The sequence below is a fragment of the Microcaecilia unicolor genome, chromosome 4 (genome assembly GCF_901765095.1).
Source record: "Microcaecilia unicolor chromosome 4, aMicUni1.1, whole genome shotgun sequence".
NCBI lineage: Eukaryota > Metazoa > Chordata > Amphibia > Gymnophiona > Siphonopidae > Microcaecilia > Microcaecilia unicolor.
The window spans coordinates 224019266-224037466 of NC_044034.1; the positions used below are offsets into that span (position 1 = coordinate 224019266).

Sequence of the window (18201 nt, forward strand, 5' to 3'; positions counted from 1 at the left end):
CGAAAATCTAAATGACTTATTTTCATTTTTATGTGTGTTGATTTTTAGGTCAGGCAGAGATGGAAAGACTGTGGGATCCATTATCTTGTGCTCTTCGCCCAGTCACAGCCAGTGTTCGAGTGACAGACTTTGGTTGGCAAGGCCTTTTAAATCCCAAACCACTGAGTAAAGAGGAAGAGGAGGATATTCTTGTGGATGAATACCTTTCTCCAGCAAAACTGGTAAGTATTTGTGCATATTAGTAGAAGTAAAATTACATAAAGAGTCTTAAACGTGTTCTTTATTTGGATGCCATAGTAAAGATTTTCTTCCCGATATTCAAAGCAATTTAAGAGGGCAGGAAAGGCTTCTGTCCACTTAAATGGCTTGGGACCACCCAACCGCCAGTATTCCATGGCACTTAACTGGGCAGTGCTGCTGAATATTGGCTCTGACCAGCTGCATTTTAAGTGGGCAGGTCAGGGGCAGAGCTGGAGAGGAGCAGGCAGTAATGGCTGGTGCTGTCAATAGACAGTGTTGGCATCTGCATAACTAACCAGGTGAATTTAGGACAGCTTCAAAGCTGTCTGAAATGTTTCTGGTTAGCTATGCGGGCCCTGGCTGAATATTGGCTTGGACCTGCATAACTTTTTTAGGAATTGTTTTCAGCCCCTCTGATCCCCCTCCCTCCCCCTCCCAGGGCCTACCTAAGATTCCTGGTGGGGACAGGAGTGAACCCCACTCACTCCTGCTGCAGCAAAATGTCTGCCATGGTCTTTAGTAGTGTCTTTGGAGTACTGGATAGAACCACAGGTTTCACGGCAGCCATTTTGTTGCAGCAGCTGCTGGGGCCAGGAGTGAGTGAGGTTTGCTCTTGCCCCCACTAAACCACTAGGGATCTTAGATAGGCTCAGGAGTGGCCTATCATGATTGGAGGGTGGAAGAGAATTTCTATCCTTGCAGGGATGGGAGTGGGAGGGGATCAGGAGGACAGGGAGGCTGTTGGTGGGTGGAATGTACATAAGTAACGCCATACTGGGAAAAGACCAAAGGCCCATCAAGCCCAGCATCCCGTCCCCGACAGCAGCCAATCCAGGTCAAGGGCACACGGCAGCTTCCCAAACGTACAAACATTCTATACATGTTATTCCCGAAATTGTGGATTTTTCCAAGTCCATTTAGTAGCGGTCTATGGACTTGTCCTTCAGGAAACCGTCCAAACCCTTTTTAAACTCTGCCAAGCTAACCGCCTTCACCACGTTCTCCGGCAACGAATTCCAGAGTTTAATTACGCGTTGGGTGAAGAAAAAATTTCTCCTATTTGTTTTAAATGTACTACACTGTAGTTTCATCGCATGCCCCCTAGTCCTACTATTTTTGGAAAGCGGGAACAGACGCTTCACATCCACCTGTTCCACTCCACTCATTATTTTATATACTCTATCATGTCTCCCCTCAGCCGTCTCTTCTCCAAGCTGAAAAGCCCTAGCCTCCTTAGTCTTTCTTCATAGGGAAGTCGTCCCATCCCCGCTATCATTTTCATCGCCCTTCGCTGCACCTTTTGCAATTCTACTATATCTTTCTTGAGATGCGGCGACCAGAATTGAACACACTACTCAAGGTGCAGTCGCACCATGGAGCGATACAACAGCATTATAACATCCTCACACCTGTTTTCCATACCTTTCCTAATAATGCCCAACATTCTATTCGCTTTCCTAGCCACAGCAGCACACTGAGCAGAAGGTTTCAGTGTATTATCGACGACGACACCCAGATCCCTTTCTTGGTTCGTAACTCCTAACGTGGAACCTTGCAGTACCTATAATTCGGGTTCTTTTTTCCCACATTGCTCACATTAAACGTCGTCTGCCATTTAGCCGCCCAGTCTCCCAGTCTCATAAGGTCTTTCTGTAATGTTTCACAATCCTCTTGCGAGTTAACAACTTTGAATAACTTTGTGTCATCAGCAAATTTAATTACCTTGCTAGTTACTCCCATCTCTAAATCATTTATAAATATATTGAAGAGCAGCGGTCCTAGCACTGACCCCTGAGGAACCCCACTAACTACCCTTCTCCATTGTGAATACTGCCCATTTAACCCCACTCTCTGTTTCCTATCCTTCAACCAGTTTTTAATCCACAATAGGACATTACCTCCTATCCCATGACCCTCCAATTTCCTCTGTAGCATTTCATGAGGCACCTTGTCAATCGCTTTTTGAAAATCCAGGTACACAATATCAACCAGCTCCCCTTTATCCACGTTTGTTTACTCCTTCAAAGAATTGAAGTAAATTGGTCACCTGCGCTAACCGCCGTTCCCCAGAGGTTGAGCCCTTAGGTGCAGGCGGCCTGCAGGACTTACGAGACGGAGCTGAAAGGGGGTGGTGAGCATCTCGGCCAGGCAGGCAGAGTGAGCCAGGTACAGGCAAAGTCAGTAGGCAGGCAGCTTTCATGGGAGTAATCCAGGAACAGGCAAGCAGCAGGCAGGGGAGTAATCCAGGCAAAGGTAAAGTCAATAGGCAGGCAGCAGGCAAGAGAGTAATCCAGGTACAGGCAAAGTCAATAGGCAGGCAGCAGGCAAGAGTGTAATCCAGGTACAGGCAAAGTCAGCAACGAGGGACAAAGTAGAGAAGAAGCAAACTACTGAGCAAGTAACACCTACCAAAGTAGAAGCCGAAGCATGGAGTCCAGGAAGAGCTCAGCTGATAAAGTGCTGGCGTCTGACATCAGCAGGAACCAGCAGGGAGAAGGAGCACAGCCATAGGACAAGAGCAGGGGGAGGAGGAACCGGAAGACCAATAGAAGAGAAGCAAGGGAAGCCAGGCAGAGAGAGATTAGACACAGGTGCATGGAAGCAAATCAGTCAAGGAGCCTGCAACCACCGTCTCTCTGAACAAACCCAGAGAAGAACTACACACACATGGTTCAGGGCTGTGCCAGTCAAGTGTGCGTGCCAACAGGACCCCACGCAGCCCGAGGACGCTGCTTACGTTGAGGTAGGGGACATGACACATGCAAATAGATTTCATGCATATTCATTCGGGAAATCCTGAAAACTAGACTGGGTTGTGGCCCTCGAAGATCAAAGTTGTTCCCCCTGCTGTAAATGATTTAAAAAGCCAACACTGTTTGCCAGTGCAGTAGTTCTTTTCTGGTTGAGGCTTAAAAAGATAATGGGGTTTATTTACTAGGAGGAATCAGTGATTGTATTTACTGCTTCCTGTATTTGAATATTTATGATCTGTTTTTACTTTTTGTAACTGTATGTTATATATTTTTAATGTATCTACTTTGAGATGCATATATGAAATGGTATCTCAAATTCAAATAAATAAATAAAAAGCCAAAGCTTTGTCCAGAAAATGACAGGGTAAAAAACAAAAGGTTTGTGTTGTGCTTATTACAAAAACTGCTGCAAAAATGGTCACCATGTGATGTTTTCAGTAACCTGTGTCACTGTTAAGTGTTCCTATCCTGGTAGGGTTACCATATTTGCTTCCCCCAAAAAGAGGACACTTGCCCTGCCACACTCCCGCCCCGCCCCCTGTCACATACCGCCCCACCCCCCCCCTTTCATCCCCCCCCCCCCCCTGGTCACACCCCGCTAAGGATGTCCTATCCTCCCCTCCCCTTACTGTACTGCCCTGGTGGTGTAGTGACCTCTTCGGGACAGGAAAGAGCCCCCTCTTTCCTGCCCGGAGCACCTGCAGACTCTTTTTTTGCTGACTCTGGTCCTGGTGCCGATTCAAAATGGCCACTGAGAGTGACCTTGCAAGACTTCTTCAGAAGTTTCGCGAGGCTGCGTCAACCCTTGGCGGCCATTTTTAATTGGCACCGGGACCGGATTCAGCAAAAAACAGTCTGCAGGCGCTCTGGGCAGGAAAGAGGGGGATCTTTCCTGCCCCAAAGAGGTCATTAGACCACCAGGGCAGTACAATAAGGGGAGGGGGAGGATAGGACACCACTAGGCCCGCCAGCCAGCCTGCCCATTTGTCCACAAATCCGGACAAAGGGGCAGGCTGGCAAAACCCGCTCGGTTGCCCAATCATGTCCTCAAAAAGAGGACATGTCTGGGTAAAACCAGACATACGGTAACCCTACATCCTGGGTTGCATAAGGAAAAGCACAATGAGAACAGAGTGGAGAATGCCCAGAGATTCAAAAACATGATGAGCATGGTAGAAATTAGTACATAAGTACATAAGTAGTGCCATACTGGGAAAGACCAAAGGTCCATCTAGCCCAGCATCCTGTCACCGACAGTGGCCAATCCAGGTCAAGGGCACCTGGCACGCTCCCCCAACGTAAAACATTCCAGACAAGTTATACCTAAAAATGCGGAATTTTTCCAAGTCCATTTAATAGCGGTCTATGGACTTGTCCTTTAGGAATCTATCTAACCCCTTTTTAAACTCCGTCAAGCTAACCGCCCGTACCACGTTCTCCGGCAACGAATTCCAGAGTCTAATTACACGTTGGGTGAAGAAAAATTTTCTCCGATTCGTTTTAAATTTACCACACTGTAGCTTCAACTCATGCCCTCTAGTCCTAGTATTTTTGGATAGCGTGAACAGTCGCTTCACATCCACCCGATCCATTCCACTCATTATTTTATACACTTCTATCATATCTCCCCTCAGCCGTCTCTTCTCCAAGCTAAAAAGCCCTAGCCTTCTCAGCCTCTCTTCATAGGAAAGTCGTCCCATCCCCACTATCATTTTCGTCGCCCTTCGCTGTACCTTTTCCAATTCTACTATATCTTTTTTGAGATACGGAGACCAGTACTGAACACAATACTCCAGGTGCGGTCGCACCATGGAGCAATACAACGGCATTATAACATCCGCACACCTGGACTCCATACCCTTCCTAATAACACCCAACATTCTATTCGCTTTCCTAGCCGCAGCAGCACACTGAGCAGAAGGTTTCAGCGTATCATCGACGACGACACCCAGATCCCTTTCTTGATCCGTAACTCCTAACGCGGAACCTTGCAAGACGTAGCTATAATTCGGGTTCCTCTTACCCACATGCATCACTTTGCACTTGTCAACATTGAACTTCATCTGCCACTTGCACGCCCAATCTCCCAGTCTCGCAAGGTCCTCCTGTAATCGTTCACATTCCTCCTGCGACTTGACGACCCTGAATAATTTTGTGTCATCGGCGAATTTAATTACCTCACTAGTTATTCCCATCTCTAGGTCATTTATAAATACATTAAAAAGCAACGGACCCAGCACAGACCCCTGCGGGACCCCACTAACTACCCTCCTCCACTGAGAATACTGGCCAAGCAATCCTACTCTCTGCTTCCTATCTTTCAACCAGTTCTTAATCCATAATAATACCCTACCTCCGATTCCATGACTCTGCAATTTCTTCAGGAGTCTTTCGTGCGGCACTTTGTCAAACGCCTTCTGAAAATCCAGATATACAATATCAACCGGCTCCCCATTGTCCACATGTTTGCTTACCCCCTCAAAAAAATGCATTAGATTGGTGAGGCAAGACTTCCCTTCACTAAATCCGTGCTGACTTTGTCTCATCAGTCCATGTTTTTGTATATGCTCTGCAATTTTATTCTTAATAATAGCCTCCACCATCTTGCCCGGCACCGACGTCAGACTCACCGGTCTATAATTTCCCGGATCTCCTCTGGAACCCTTCTTAAAAATCGGAGTAACATTGGCTACCCTCCAGTCTTCCGGTACTACACAAATACAGCTTATTAGAGTTCTCACAGATTTCTACTTGAGTATATTGTTGGAATCATAGTTAACATGATAAATTATGTTTTAATTACCACTTACCTCAGTCTATGTTACTCTAGTTCCATTAAGAGATAAATCAGCCCTTGAGTTGATAAATGCAGCTGGATTAGATGGAACTCTAAGCTTGTTTTTACTATATTAAAACATTACTTGGTTTCTTAATTAAGCAGTAAGACAACCCAGAAACATGCATCCAGAAAGATCACCATCAAAATTCAGGTGCTCAATGCCAGATGCCTTCAACCATCTAGAGGAACCCAGTCCCAGACCATAAACATTCAATTGCAAACTATTTTTCAGGTTCAATCAGTTACAATTTCTTTAAAGCAATGCCAGCACTGTTAGCAAGAGCAGTCTTCTTCAGTCAATCCTGGGGACCTTCTTTCAGTTTGTCCCACCCCTGAGGGCGGGACAGGCTGAAGGAAAACTTCCAGGATTAGCTGAAGCTGCCTGCTCTTGCTGACAGTGCCGACATGGCTTAAAAATAAAATTTAATCGCAACAGAAGAAGAGGTACTGATTATGGGGGGAGGGAAGACAAAGATGAAGAGAGCAGAGAGGTGCTGCATCAGGATGGTGGGGAGAGAAGATGCCCGAGCTACAGGGGAGGAGGACGCAAGGAGGGAGCCCAAGCCCAAATTTTGGGAGCCGGTTGTTAAAATAGCTATTTCAACAACTGTCTCCCAAAATTCTTTAAAAACTATCAAACAGCTCTCGTGAGCCGGCTCCAACATACCATTGTACGTAACCCTCCATTGCCCCAGATGAGTCCACTAAGGAGAAAGAAAGTACCTGCATGTAATAATAAATGTAAACCATTTTGGTTGTACTACAGAGAGGCAGTATATCAAGTATGAATAAACCTTTACTCTTAAGTTGCTGCTGCACCCTAACTCTCCCTCAGCCCACCCCTAACCTTGCTCTAGGGAAGGAACAGTTAATGGAGATATTCAGCAGCATTACTTGTTTCAGTGCCACTGAATATCCAAGATTGGCCAGCTTAGCAGGGTTTAACTGGGCAGGAGCCTCTCCTCCTCCTACTACTACTTAACATTTCTAGAGCCCGATTAAACCCTTTTGAATATTGACCCCTTAGCTTTTTATTATTTGCAGTTAAGTCAGTCAATGTAGACATTCAGGTGTAGCTATTATCAGATGACAGCATAGAAACAGCATGAGGACCCCCATTCTGCCCAGCTCCAGGGAATGCTAGAGCAACGGCAGATCGCAAACACCAGCTCTGAAATCACAAGTTCTCATCTGCACGGATCTTGACACCTACATTTGTATGTAAGATGTTTAAACAAAATGTATCAGAGTCCATGAAAAGGTCCCTACAGTAAGGATATATACAGTAATTATTGTACTCTGCATTCAGGGGGTGTGGGCTGTTGTAGCCAATCAGAACATAGAAATGTGTTTACTACAGGTGCACAAGTTGCATATGCTTTTTCCAAAAATGTTTTGTCTAACAGTGTCTACTACTGATAAAAGAAAATGAAAGAAAACATGTTTGACTTGCATCGGTCTGGGAAATCTTTTTTTTTTTGCCAGAGCAGAAAATATTTGGTTTACATAATAAATGACGGCAGATAAAGACTTGAACCCTCCATCCAGTCTGCCCAACAAGATAAACTCATTTTATATGGTATGTAATACTTTATATGTATACCTGAGTTTGATTTGTCCCTGCCTTTTCTGCCTAGCACTGTTCCTGTACTAAAAGTTCTGAAGCTCATGTCAAAGCCTCTTAAAATTTACACTCCAGCCCACCCCTATCTATTCAGTCACGATCAGGGTGTAGATCGTAGCAATCTTCTCAGCTCCCATTTTGTTTCCCAGTTACCAGCGTCGTCACCTAATCTCCGCTAAGATTCCGTGGATCCATTCCTTCTAAATAGGATTTCTTTGTGTTTATCCCACACATGTTTGAGTTCCATTACCGTTTTCATCTCCACCACCTCCCGTGGGAAGGCATTCCATATATCCACCACCCTCTTCGTGAAAAAATACTTCCTGACATTACTCCTGCCCCCCCTTCAACCTCAATTTATGTCCTCTAGTTCTACCACCTTCCCATGTCCGGAAAAGTTTCGTTTTCAGATTAATATCTTTCAAATATTTGAACGTCTGTATCATGTCACCCCTGTTTCTCCTTTCCTCCAGGGTATATATGTTCAGGTCAGCAAGTCTCTCCTCGTACGGTTTGCAATGCAAATCCCATACCATTTTTGTAGCTGTTTTTTGCACCGCTTCCAGTCTTTTTACATCTTTAGCAAGATACGGCCTCCAAAACTGAACACAATACGCCAAGTGGGGCATCGCCAACGACTTGTAGAGGGGCATCAACACCTCCTTTCTTCTGCTGATTATACCCCTCTCTGTGCAGCCTAGCATCCTTCTGGCCACAGCCGTCACCTTGTCACATTGTTTCTTCACCTTCATATTCTCTGACACCAACACCCCAAGGTCTCTCTCCTGAGTTGAGCTTACTAATTTCTCCCCTCCTATTCGGTATCTCTCTTTTGGATTTCTATACCCCAAATGCATCACTCTGCACTTCTTGGCATTACATTTTAACTTTATTATAACAATTACTTTAACAGGGGAAATTACTATCCCACCACCTGTGCTATATTATTAGTATAAACATCACAGGATCACAATTTATCTTACGCTTTTAGCACTTTAAATGATATATTTATTTTGTATTGGATTGATGAAATGAATATTATGAAATACTCTTAATAGTCAAAAGATTTGTTTATCTTGTCAGAAATCTGACTTCTTACTGTGTTAATAAACCCTATAGATTTTTTGTATGTATATACAATTCTGATTTGATCTAATAACAATCATAATCAACTCTAAATTGCATTGGACTCCTCAGTTAACATTCACTAAGTAACATTTTAACAAATCAGTCACTGTTGAGAATCATGTCTAATCACGTTTAATGTGAGATCTGGCTGTGCCACTGAGATGCTGGCTGTTGCTTCAGTTTTAGTCCCGGAGGAAAGCGAGACAGATCTGTTTGCTGAGTCTTGGTGATTTATATGTCCTGACCTTCCCAGGTACTGTTGAGACAATATATAGATGTTTAGTTGGTGTTATAATTGATCCATATTTCAGTTATTGCTATTGTTTGCTGTTTGCACTATTTCGTTCCACTGTTCAATATTTTTTTTAAAGAAAATAAGCATAATGTTTGATTGCCCTGTTTGGACTAATATAGAATCCTGGTGGTTTGTGTGTTGGGTCTGTGAGTGCTTTCTGGGAACAGTGGGACTACTGGGAGTATGGCCCCAGTAACCTAGAAATCACGGGGGATAATTTGAGAGCGGGAGACTCACCCAGAGGCGGTTGGGAGGAGGGTGCTAGTGTAGAGTGCAGGTGGACCTCAGCTTTGCTGGGGATAGACCGTCTTAAGTGGCTGCGGGGTAACCCCAGGCCGGTAGCTAAGCGTTTCGTGACAGGCGCTCACGCGAGTCTTCACTATTGAACATGTGAGGGATTTTGCCACAAATTTTTGTTTACCAAAAGAAATCAAAGAAACACCCAAATCCTTTTGAAAATTGTTCTCACAACAAACTTCCTCCTCTATGAGAACTTAAGGCCTGTAGGGACCGGTGAAGACTAGAAATCAATATATGTACTAATGAAGCCTTTTCAAAAAATTCCCTCAGTCGAGACTGAAATCCAGACTGAAGCTCAGATGTGCTCATAGTTAACGTGGAGGGGCACAATCGAAAGGGACGTCCAAGTTTTGATGAGTCGTCTCTATCCAGGGACGGGGAAACCCGTATTTTCGAAACAAGATGGATGCCCATATTTCGTTTCGATAATACGGTCAGGGACGCCCAAATCCTGTAATTTGGTCGTCCTTAGAGATGGTCGCCAATAGACTTGGTCGTTTCTGATTTTCGACGACAATGGAAACCAAGGGCGTCCATCTCAGAAACGACCAAATGCAAGCCATTTGGTCATGGGAGGAGCCAGCATTTGTAGTGCACTGGCCCCCCTGACATGCCAGGACACCAAACGGGCACCCTAGGGGGAACTGCAGTGGACTTCATAAATTGCTTCCAGGTACATAACTCCCTTACCTTGTGTGCTGAGCCCCCCAACCCCCCCCCCCCCCCACACACACACAACTGTACACTACTACCATAGCCCTTATGGGTGAAGGGGGGCACCTAGATGTGGGTACAGTGGGTTTGTGGTGGGTTTTGGAGAGCTCGCTGTTTCCTCCACAAACATAACGGGTAGAGGGGAGATGGGCCTGGGTCTGCCTGTCTGAAGTGCACTGCACCCACTAAAACTGCTCTAGGGACCTGCATACTGCTGTGATTGAGTTGAGTATGACATTTGAGGCTGGCAATCAATATTTTAAAGATGTTTTTTGAGGGTGGGAGAGGGTTAGTGACTACTGGGGGAGTAAGGGGAGTTCATCCCCGATTCTCTCCGGTGGTCATCTGGTCATTTCGGGCACCTTTTTGTGCCTTGGTTGTAAGAAAAACACGACCAGGTAAAGTCATCCAAGTGTTCGTCATGGACGTCCTTGTTTCTTTCGATTATGGGTCAAGGATGTCCTAGTGTTAGGCATGCCCATGCCCGCCTTCGCTACGCCTCCCATATGCCCCCTTGAACTTTGGCCATCCCTGCGACGGAAAGCAGTTGGGAACGTCCAAAATTGGCTTTCCATTATAACGATTTGAACTACCCTGTGAGAAGGATGTCCATCTTCGATTTATGTTGAAAGATGGGCGTCCTCTTTCGAAAATGAGCCCAATAGTGATTTAATTAATGATAAGCATTGTAGTCCCCTCTATAAATTGTGATAAGAAAGATTGGTCCCAGCAGGTTCCCATCCTCTCTGTGCATCAACAAAAACATAATCCATCAAACAAATTGTGGTAGAGAAGGAACTTGAACTTCAGGTCTAACTGGTTCAACACTTCAGCTCATAAAGGCCATAAATTACTCAGGCATGGATCCAGTGCCAACTCTTAAGAACCGTTTCATTAATTAGCAATCCCAAAATATACATGTGGTGGTGACTTTGAAGTTTTGTTGTCTCTCATTCCAGCAGGCACTGACAGCTGTGGATGATTTGCAACTTGTGACAGCCTTGGAGATGTGTGTGGACACCCGAGAGAACAGCCTGGGGAACTTTGGTGAGGAAAGAACATTATTTCCTTCTTAACCTCTCCACCTTCTTCTCAGTGCAGTGTGAAAGGGAATGTATATAGCGTGAAATTGTGCAGCCTGGAATTAAAGCTGTGTTGTAGACCAGCAGTGCATTCAGCTTTTTTTATGCTGTGTAGTTCATTAGCTTGAACTGTATCCCTTTCTCGTGGTTTCATGAGAAGCTAAATAGACCTTATACTCTCAAGAAACATAGGATTTTATAATTATTATAGTAGGCACAGTAGCATATCTACCTATCCATTGCCTTTATCTTTTATTTCAGACACTTGTTACATAAGTACATAAGTATTGCCATACTGGGACAGACCAAAGGTCCATCAATCCTAGCATCTTGTTTTCAACAGTGGCCAATCCAGGTCACAAATACCTGGCAAGATCCTAAAAAAGTGCAAAACATTTTATACTGCTTAACCCAGAAATAGTGGATTTTCCACAAGTCCATTTAATAATGGTCTATGGACTTTTCCTTTAGGAAGCCGTCCAAACATTTTTAAAACTCCGCTAAGCTAACTGCCTTTATCACATTCTCTGGCAACGAATTCCAGAGTTTAATTACACGTTGAGTGAAGAAACTTTTTCTCCGATTCGTTTTAAATTTACTACATTGTAGCTTCACCACATGCCCCCTACTCCTAGTATTTTTGGAAAGCATAAACAGACACTTCACATCTACCTGTTCCACTCCACTCATTATTTTATAGACCTCTATCATAGCTCACCTCAGCCGCCTTTTCTCTAAGCTGAAGAGCCCTTATAGCCTTAGTGTGATAGTGTTGCGATACTGGGAGGTAAAAGTCAATAATTGCTTATGGATTCCCTGAAGAGTGTCTGTCTTAGGTTACATCTTACTGTACAGGATTTATAGAATGGTGAATTGGAATTTAAGGGCTCTTTGTACATAGTACCTAAGAGTTTGGAGGGGGAACAACTGGGGTGGTAATGGGGATGAAACTTGTTCTGTGTGGGGAGTGGCTGGAGAGGTTGGTTCTCTTTGGATTAAAAGGGAGACAGCTGAAGGGGATGTGATTTAGGTCTGCGGGATTCCAAGTGGTGTGGAGCAGGTTGGGGTGAATTGGGTTTTTCAGTCTTTCGGAGAGTGCAGAGACCAGGGCACACTCTATGAAATTGCATTGGAAATGCTTTTGAAGCAAATGGGAGGAACTGTTTTTTAACTCAAAGAATGGTTGAGCTCTGGAGCTTGTTGACCGTGGATGTGGTAATAGCGGTTAGCGTATCTGGGTTTGAATAGGGTTTGGACAAGTTCCTGAAGGAAAAGTCCATAGTCTGTTGTTGAAATGGGCTTGAGGGAGGCAACTGCTTGCCCTAATATTGGTAGCATGGAATGTTTCTGCTAATTGGGTTTCTGCTAGGTATTTGTGGCTTGGATTGGCCATTGCTAGGGGCGGAATGCTGGGCGCGATGAATCATTGGTCTGACCCAGTCTGTCTATTCTTGTGTTCACCGCCTATACTTTCAGGCTTATATTCGAAAGAGAAGGGTGCCCATCTTATGACACAAATCGGGAGATGGGCATCCTTCTCCCAGGGCTGCCCAAATCAGCATAATCGAAAGCCGATTTTGGGCGTCCTCAACTGCTTTCCATAGCCGGGACGACCAAGGTTCACAGGGGCGTGTCGGAAGCATAGCGAAGGCGGGACTGGGGCGTGCTTAACACATGAGTGTCCTCAGCTGATAATGGAAAAAAGGGCGTCCCTGACGAGCACTTGGCCGACTTTACTTGGTCCATTTTTTTATGACCAAGCCCCAAAAATGTGCCCTAAATGACCAGATGACCACCGGAGGGAATCGGGGATGACCTCCCCCTACTCCCCTAGTGGTCACTAAACCCCTCCCACCCTAAAAAAAATTTTTTAAACTATTTTTTGCCAGCCTTTATGCAAGCCTCAAATATCATACCCAGCTCCATGACAGCAGTATGCAGGTCCCTGGAGCAGTTTTAGTGGGTACTGCAGTGCACTCCAGGCAGGTGGACCCAGGCCCATCCCCCCCCCCCCCCCCCACCTGCTAAACTTGTGGTGGTAAATGTGAGCCCTCCAAAACCCAGCACAAGCCCACTGTACCCACATCTAGGTGCCCCCCTTTACCCCTAAGGGCTATGGTAGTGGTGTACAGTTGTGGGTAGTGGGTTTGGGGGGCTCAGCACCCAAGGTAAGGGAGCCATGCTCTTGGAGCTTTTTCTGAAGTCCACTGCAATTCCCCCTAGGGTGCCTGGTTGGTGTCCTGGCATGTGAGGGGGACCAGTGCACTATGAATGCTGGCTCCTCCCACGACCAAATGGCTTGCATTTGGTCATTTCTGAGATGGGCGTCCTCGGTTTCCATTATCGCCGAAAATCGGGGACGACCATCTCTAAGGTCGACCTAAATGTTGAGATTTGGGCTTCCCCGACCGTATTATTGAAATGAAAGATGGCCGCCCATCTTGTTTTGATAATACGGATTTCCCCGCCCCTTTGCTGGGACGTCCTGCGAGGACGCCCTCAAGAAAACTTGGGCGCCCCGTTCGATTATGCCCCTCTATGTCTCCCTTGGATTTTTGCAACCGAAGTACATGACCCTGTGTTATTTAGCATTAAATCATAAAGTTGCCAATTTCTGGACCATTTTTAAAGCTTTGCTAGATCCCTCCTCATTCTATCCACACCTCCTAGGTTGTCTACCCTACCCTATTACAGATTTTGGTATCATCTGCAAAGGGGCAAACTTTCCCAGACAGCTCTTCCACAGTATCACTCACAAAGATGTTAAAAAGAGCCAGCCCAAGGACTTAACCCTGCGGCACACCACTGATAACATTCTTTTCTCCAAGGACAAGCAGGCTGCTTGTTCTCACGAATGGGTGACGTCCACGGCAGCCCCTCCGATCGGAGATCTTCACTAGCAACAGCATTTGCTAGCCCTCGCATGCGCATGCACCATGCGCATGTGCGACCGTCTTCCCACCCGAACGCACTCGTGTTCGTGAGTCTTCTTTTTTCCGCGGCTCAGGACGGCTGTTTTTCGGTCGGTCTGTGCCTCAAGGAGACCCCTTGCGTCTTTTCACCACGTTCTTCCGTTCAGAAGTGTCCGGTTTTCTCTTTTTCCGTCTTGTGTATCCTTCGCCACCTAAGGAATCGTCCACAGTACCCATGCATCATGTCCTCAAGAAGACATTGCTGGCGAACTGGATGAAGCCGCTATCGAATCCCAGTATCGGATCCATGGGGACCCGGAGTTGATGCGAACTCAGTTGCCTCACGACTCTGGTGTAGTGGATCTGGCCCTTAAGAAGGTCAAGAGTTCTAGAGAGTATGCTTTGGCACCCCCGGACAAAGACTCTAGAACCTTGGATTCTTTTGGAAGGAAGGCCAACCATTCTGCAATGCTCATTTCCAAAATTCAGTCCTACCAGCTCTACACGAGCATTCATATGCAGAATAATGTGGGCAGTTGGCGGACTTGGTGGACAAGCTCCCCTCTGAGCAAGCCAAGCCTTTTCAGCAGGTGGTCAGGCAGCTGAAGGCGTGTTGTAAATTCCTGGCCAGGGGTGTTTACAGTACTTTTGATGTCACGTCCAGGGCCGCTGCTCAAGGTGTGGTGATGCGCACACTCTCATGGCTGCGCGCCTCAGACCTGGAGAATAGGCTCCAGCAGCGGATAACGGACTCTCCTTGCTGGGGGGGATAATATTTTTAGAGAAAAGGTCAAACAGGTGGTAGAACAGCTCCACCAGCGGGACACCACTTTCGACAAATTCTCCCGCCGGATGCCTCCAGCATCTACCTCAACTGGTAGACGTTTTTATGGGGGAAGGCGGACTGTTACCTATTCTTCTAACAAGCGTAGGTACAATCCTCCTCCTCGCCAGCCTGCAGCCCAGGCCAAACCCCAGCGCGCTCGTTCTCGTCAATAGCGTACGCCTCCACAGGCCCCTGCAGCTCCCCAGCAAAAGCAAGGGACGGGCTTTTGACTGGTTCCAGCAGAGCATAGCCGCAATCAAAGTGTCCGTGCTGGACGATCTACAGGTCGGGGGGAGGTTAAAAGTTTTTCACCAAAGGTGGCCTCTCATAACCTCCGACCAGTGGGTTCTTCAAATAGTCCAGCTAGGATACTCCCTCAATTTGTTCACAAAGCCTCCAAATTGCCCACTGGGAGCTCAGTCCTTCAGCTTCCAGCACAAGCAGGTACTTGCAGAGGAGCTCTCCGCCCTTCTCAACGCCAGTGCGGTCGAGCCCGTGCCACCGGGGCAAGAAGGGCTGGGATTCTATTCCAGGTACTTGTGGAAAAGAAAACGGGGGATGCGTCCCATCCTAGACCTAAGGGCCCTGAACAAATATCTGCTCCGAGAAAAGTTCAAGATGCTTTCCCTGGGCACCCTTCTCCCCATGATTCAAGAAAACGATTGGCTATGCTCTCTGGACTTGAAGGACGCTTACACTCATATCCCGATACTGCCAGCTCACAGACGGTATCTTCGATTCTGCCTGGGAACACGGCACTTTCAGTATTGTGTGCTACCCTTTGGTCTTGCCTCTGCGCCCAGGGTGTTCACAAAATGCCTGGCTGTCGTAGCGGCGTCTCTACTCAGACTGGGAGTGCACGTGTACCCTTACCTCGACGATTGGCTGGTGAGGAACACATCCGAGGCAGGAGCTCTACAGTCCATGCAGATGACTATTCGACTCCTGGAGCTACTAGGGTTTGTGATAAATTATCCAAAGTCCCACCTTCTTCCAGTTCAAAAAAAACTCGAATTCATAGGAGCTCTGCTGGATTCTCAGACGGCGCCGTGCCTACCTTCCGGAAGCGAGGGCCGACAATCTTCTGTCTCTCGTTTCCTGGGTGCGGGCGTCTCAGCAGATCACAGCTCGGCAGATGTTGAGATTGCTTGGCCACATGGCCTCCACAGTTCATGTGACTCCCATGGCCCGTCTTCACATGAGATCAGCTCAATGGACCCTAGCTTCCCAGTGGTACCAAGCTGCTGGGGATCTAGAGGATGTAGTCCAGCTGCCCACCACTTTTCTTCAATCCCTGCAGTGGTGGGCAATTCAGTCCAATTTGACTGTGGGACATCCCTTCCAAATTCCTCAGCTGCAAAAATTGCTGACGACGGATGCGACTCTTCTAGGATGGGGAGCTCAGGTCGATGGGCTTCACACCCAAGGGAGTTGGTCCCTCCAAGAACAAGGTCTACAGATCAATCTCCTGGAGTTACGAGCGGTCTGGAACGCTCTAAGGGCTTTCAGGGATTGGCTGTCCCATCAAATTATTCAAATTCAGACCAGACAACCAGGTTGCCATGTATTACATCAACAAGCAGGGGGGCACCGGATCTCGCCCTCTGTTTCAGGAGGCCATCAGAATGTGGCTTTGGGCTCGCCGATATGGCATGTGTCTTCAGGCCACAAATCTGGCAGGCGTAAACAACAGTCTGGCCAACAGAGCAGGATCATGCTCACGAGTGGTCGCTCAATTCCAAGGTGGTACACGAGATCTTCCAAGCGTGGGGCACCCCCTTGGTGGATCTCTTTGCTACCCGAGCCAACCACAAGGTCCCTCAGTTCTGTTCCAGACTTCAGGCCCACGGCAGGCTAGCGTCGGATGCCTTTCTCCTGGATTGGGGGGAAGGCCTCCTGTATGCTTATCCTCCCATACCTTTGGTGGAGAAGACTTTGCTGAAACTCAGGCAAGACCGAGGCACGATGATTCTGATCGCTCCTTTCTGGCCACGTCAGATCTGGTTCCCTCTTCTTCTGGAGTTGTCCTCCGAAGAACCGTGGAGATTGGAGTGTTTTCCGACTCTCATTACTCAGAACGAGAGGGCGCTTCTGCATCCCAACCTCCAGTCTCTGGCTCTCACAGCCTGGATGTTGAGAACGTAGATTTTGCCTCCTTGGGTCTCTCTGAGGGTGTCTCCTGGGTCTTGCTTGCTTCCAGGAAAGATTCCACTAAAGAGTTACTTCTTTTTATGGCGAAGGTTTGCCGTCTGGTGTGACAGCAAGGCCTTAGATCCTTGCTCTTGTCCTACACAGACTCTGCTTGAATACCTTCTGCACTTGTCTGAGTCTGGTCTTAAGACCAACTCTGTAAGAGTTCATCTTAGTGCGGAAGGTAAGCCGATCTCGGGACAGCCTTTAGTTGTTCGCTTCATGAGAGGTTTGCTTTTGTCAAAGCCCCCCATCAAACCTCCTACAGTGTCATGGGATCTCAATGTCGTTCTCACCCAGCTGATGAAGCCTCCTTTTGAGCCACTGAATTCATGCCATCTGAAGTAATTGTCCTGGAAGGTCATTTTCTTGGTGGCAGTTACTTCAGCTCGCAGAGTCAGTGAGCTTCAAGCCTTGGTAGCTCATGCTCCTTATATTAAATTTCATCATAACAGAGTAGTCCTCCGCACTCACCCTAATTAGGTGGTGTCGGAGTTCCATCTGAACCAGTCAATTGTCTTGCCAACATTCTTTCCCCGTCCTCATACCTGAATGCCAGCTGCACACATTGGACTGCAAACGAGCATTGGCCTTCTATCTGGAGCGGACACAGCCCCACAGACAGTCCGCCCAATTGTTTGTTTCTTTTGATCCCAACAGAAGGGGAGTGGCTGTCGGGAAACGCACCATCTCAAATTGGCTAGCAGATTGCATCTCCTTCGCTTACGCCCAAGCTGGGCTTACTCTTGAGGGCCATGTCATGGCTCATAGTGTCAGAGCCGTGGCAGCGTCAGTGGCCCACTTGAAGTCAGCCACTATCGAAGAGATTTGCAAGGCTGCGACGTGGTCATCTGTCCACACATTCACATCGCATTACTGCCTACAGCAGGATACCCGACGCGACAGTCGGTTCGGGCAGTCGGTGCTGCAGAATCTGTTCTGGGTTTAGAATCCAACTCCAGCCCCCAAGGCTGCACTCTCAGTTAGTTGAAGAAGTTTAGGTCAGTCTCAGTTATGTCCTCGCTGTTGTGAGGCCCAATTGACCCTGTTTGTTGTTTTGAGTGAGCCTGGGGGTTAGGGATACCCCATTCGTGAGAACAAGCAGCCTGCTTGTCCTCGGAGAAAGCGAAAGCTACATACCTGTAGAAAGTATTCTCCGAGGACAGCAAGCTGATTGTTCTCAGCAACCTGCCCGCCTCCCCTTTGGAGTTGTGTCTTCCCTTGTCTATGTCTTTGTTATGTACTAGACTGACGAACACGAGGGCGTTCGGGCGGGAAGATGGTCACGCATGCGCACG

The 18201-nt window shown here is 47.0% G+C and overlaps 1 protein-coding gene across 1 annotated transcript in view; it reads left to right on the forward strand.

Annotated features, from left to right (window-relative positions):
- Positions 1 to 18201, forward strand: part of LRRC56 (leucine rich repeat containing 56) — a 407692-nt gene that overhangs the window by 77807 nt on the left and 311684 nt on the right. Inside the window, exons 4-5 of the mRNA XM_030201285.1 lie at positions 49 to 221; positions 10853 to 10940. Coding sequence (XP_030057145.1) covers positions 49 to 221; positions 10853 to 10940 — 261 coding nt within the window. The remainder of the gene's footprint in view (positions 1 to 48; positions 222 to 10852; positions 10941 to 18201) is intronic.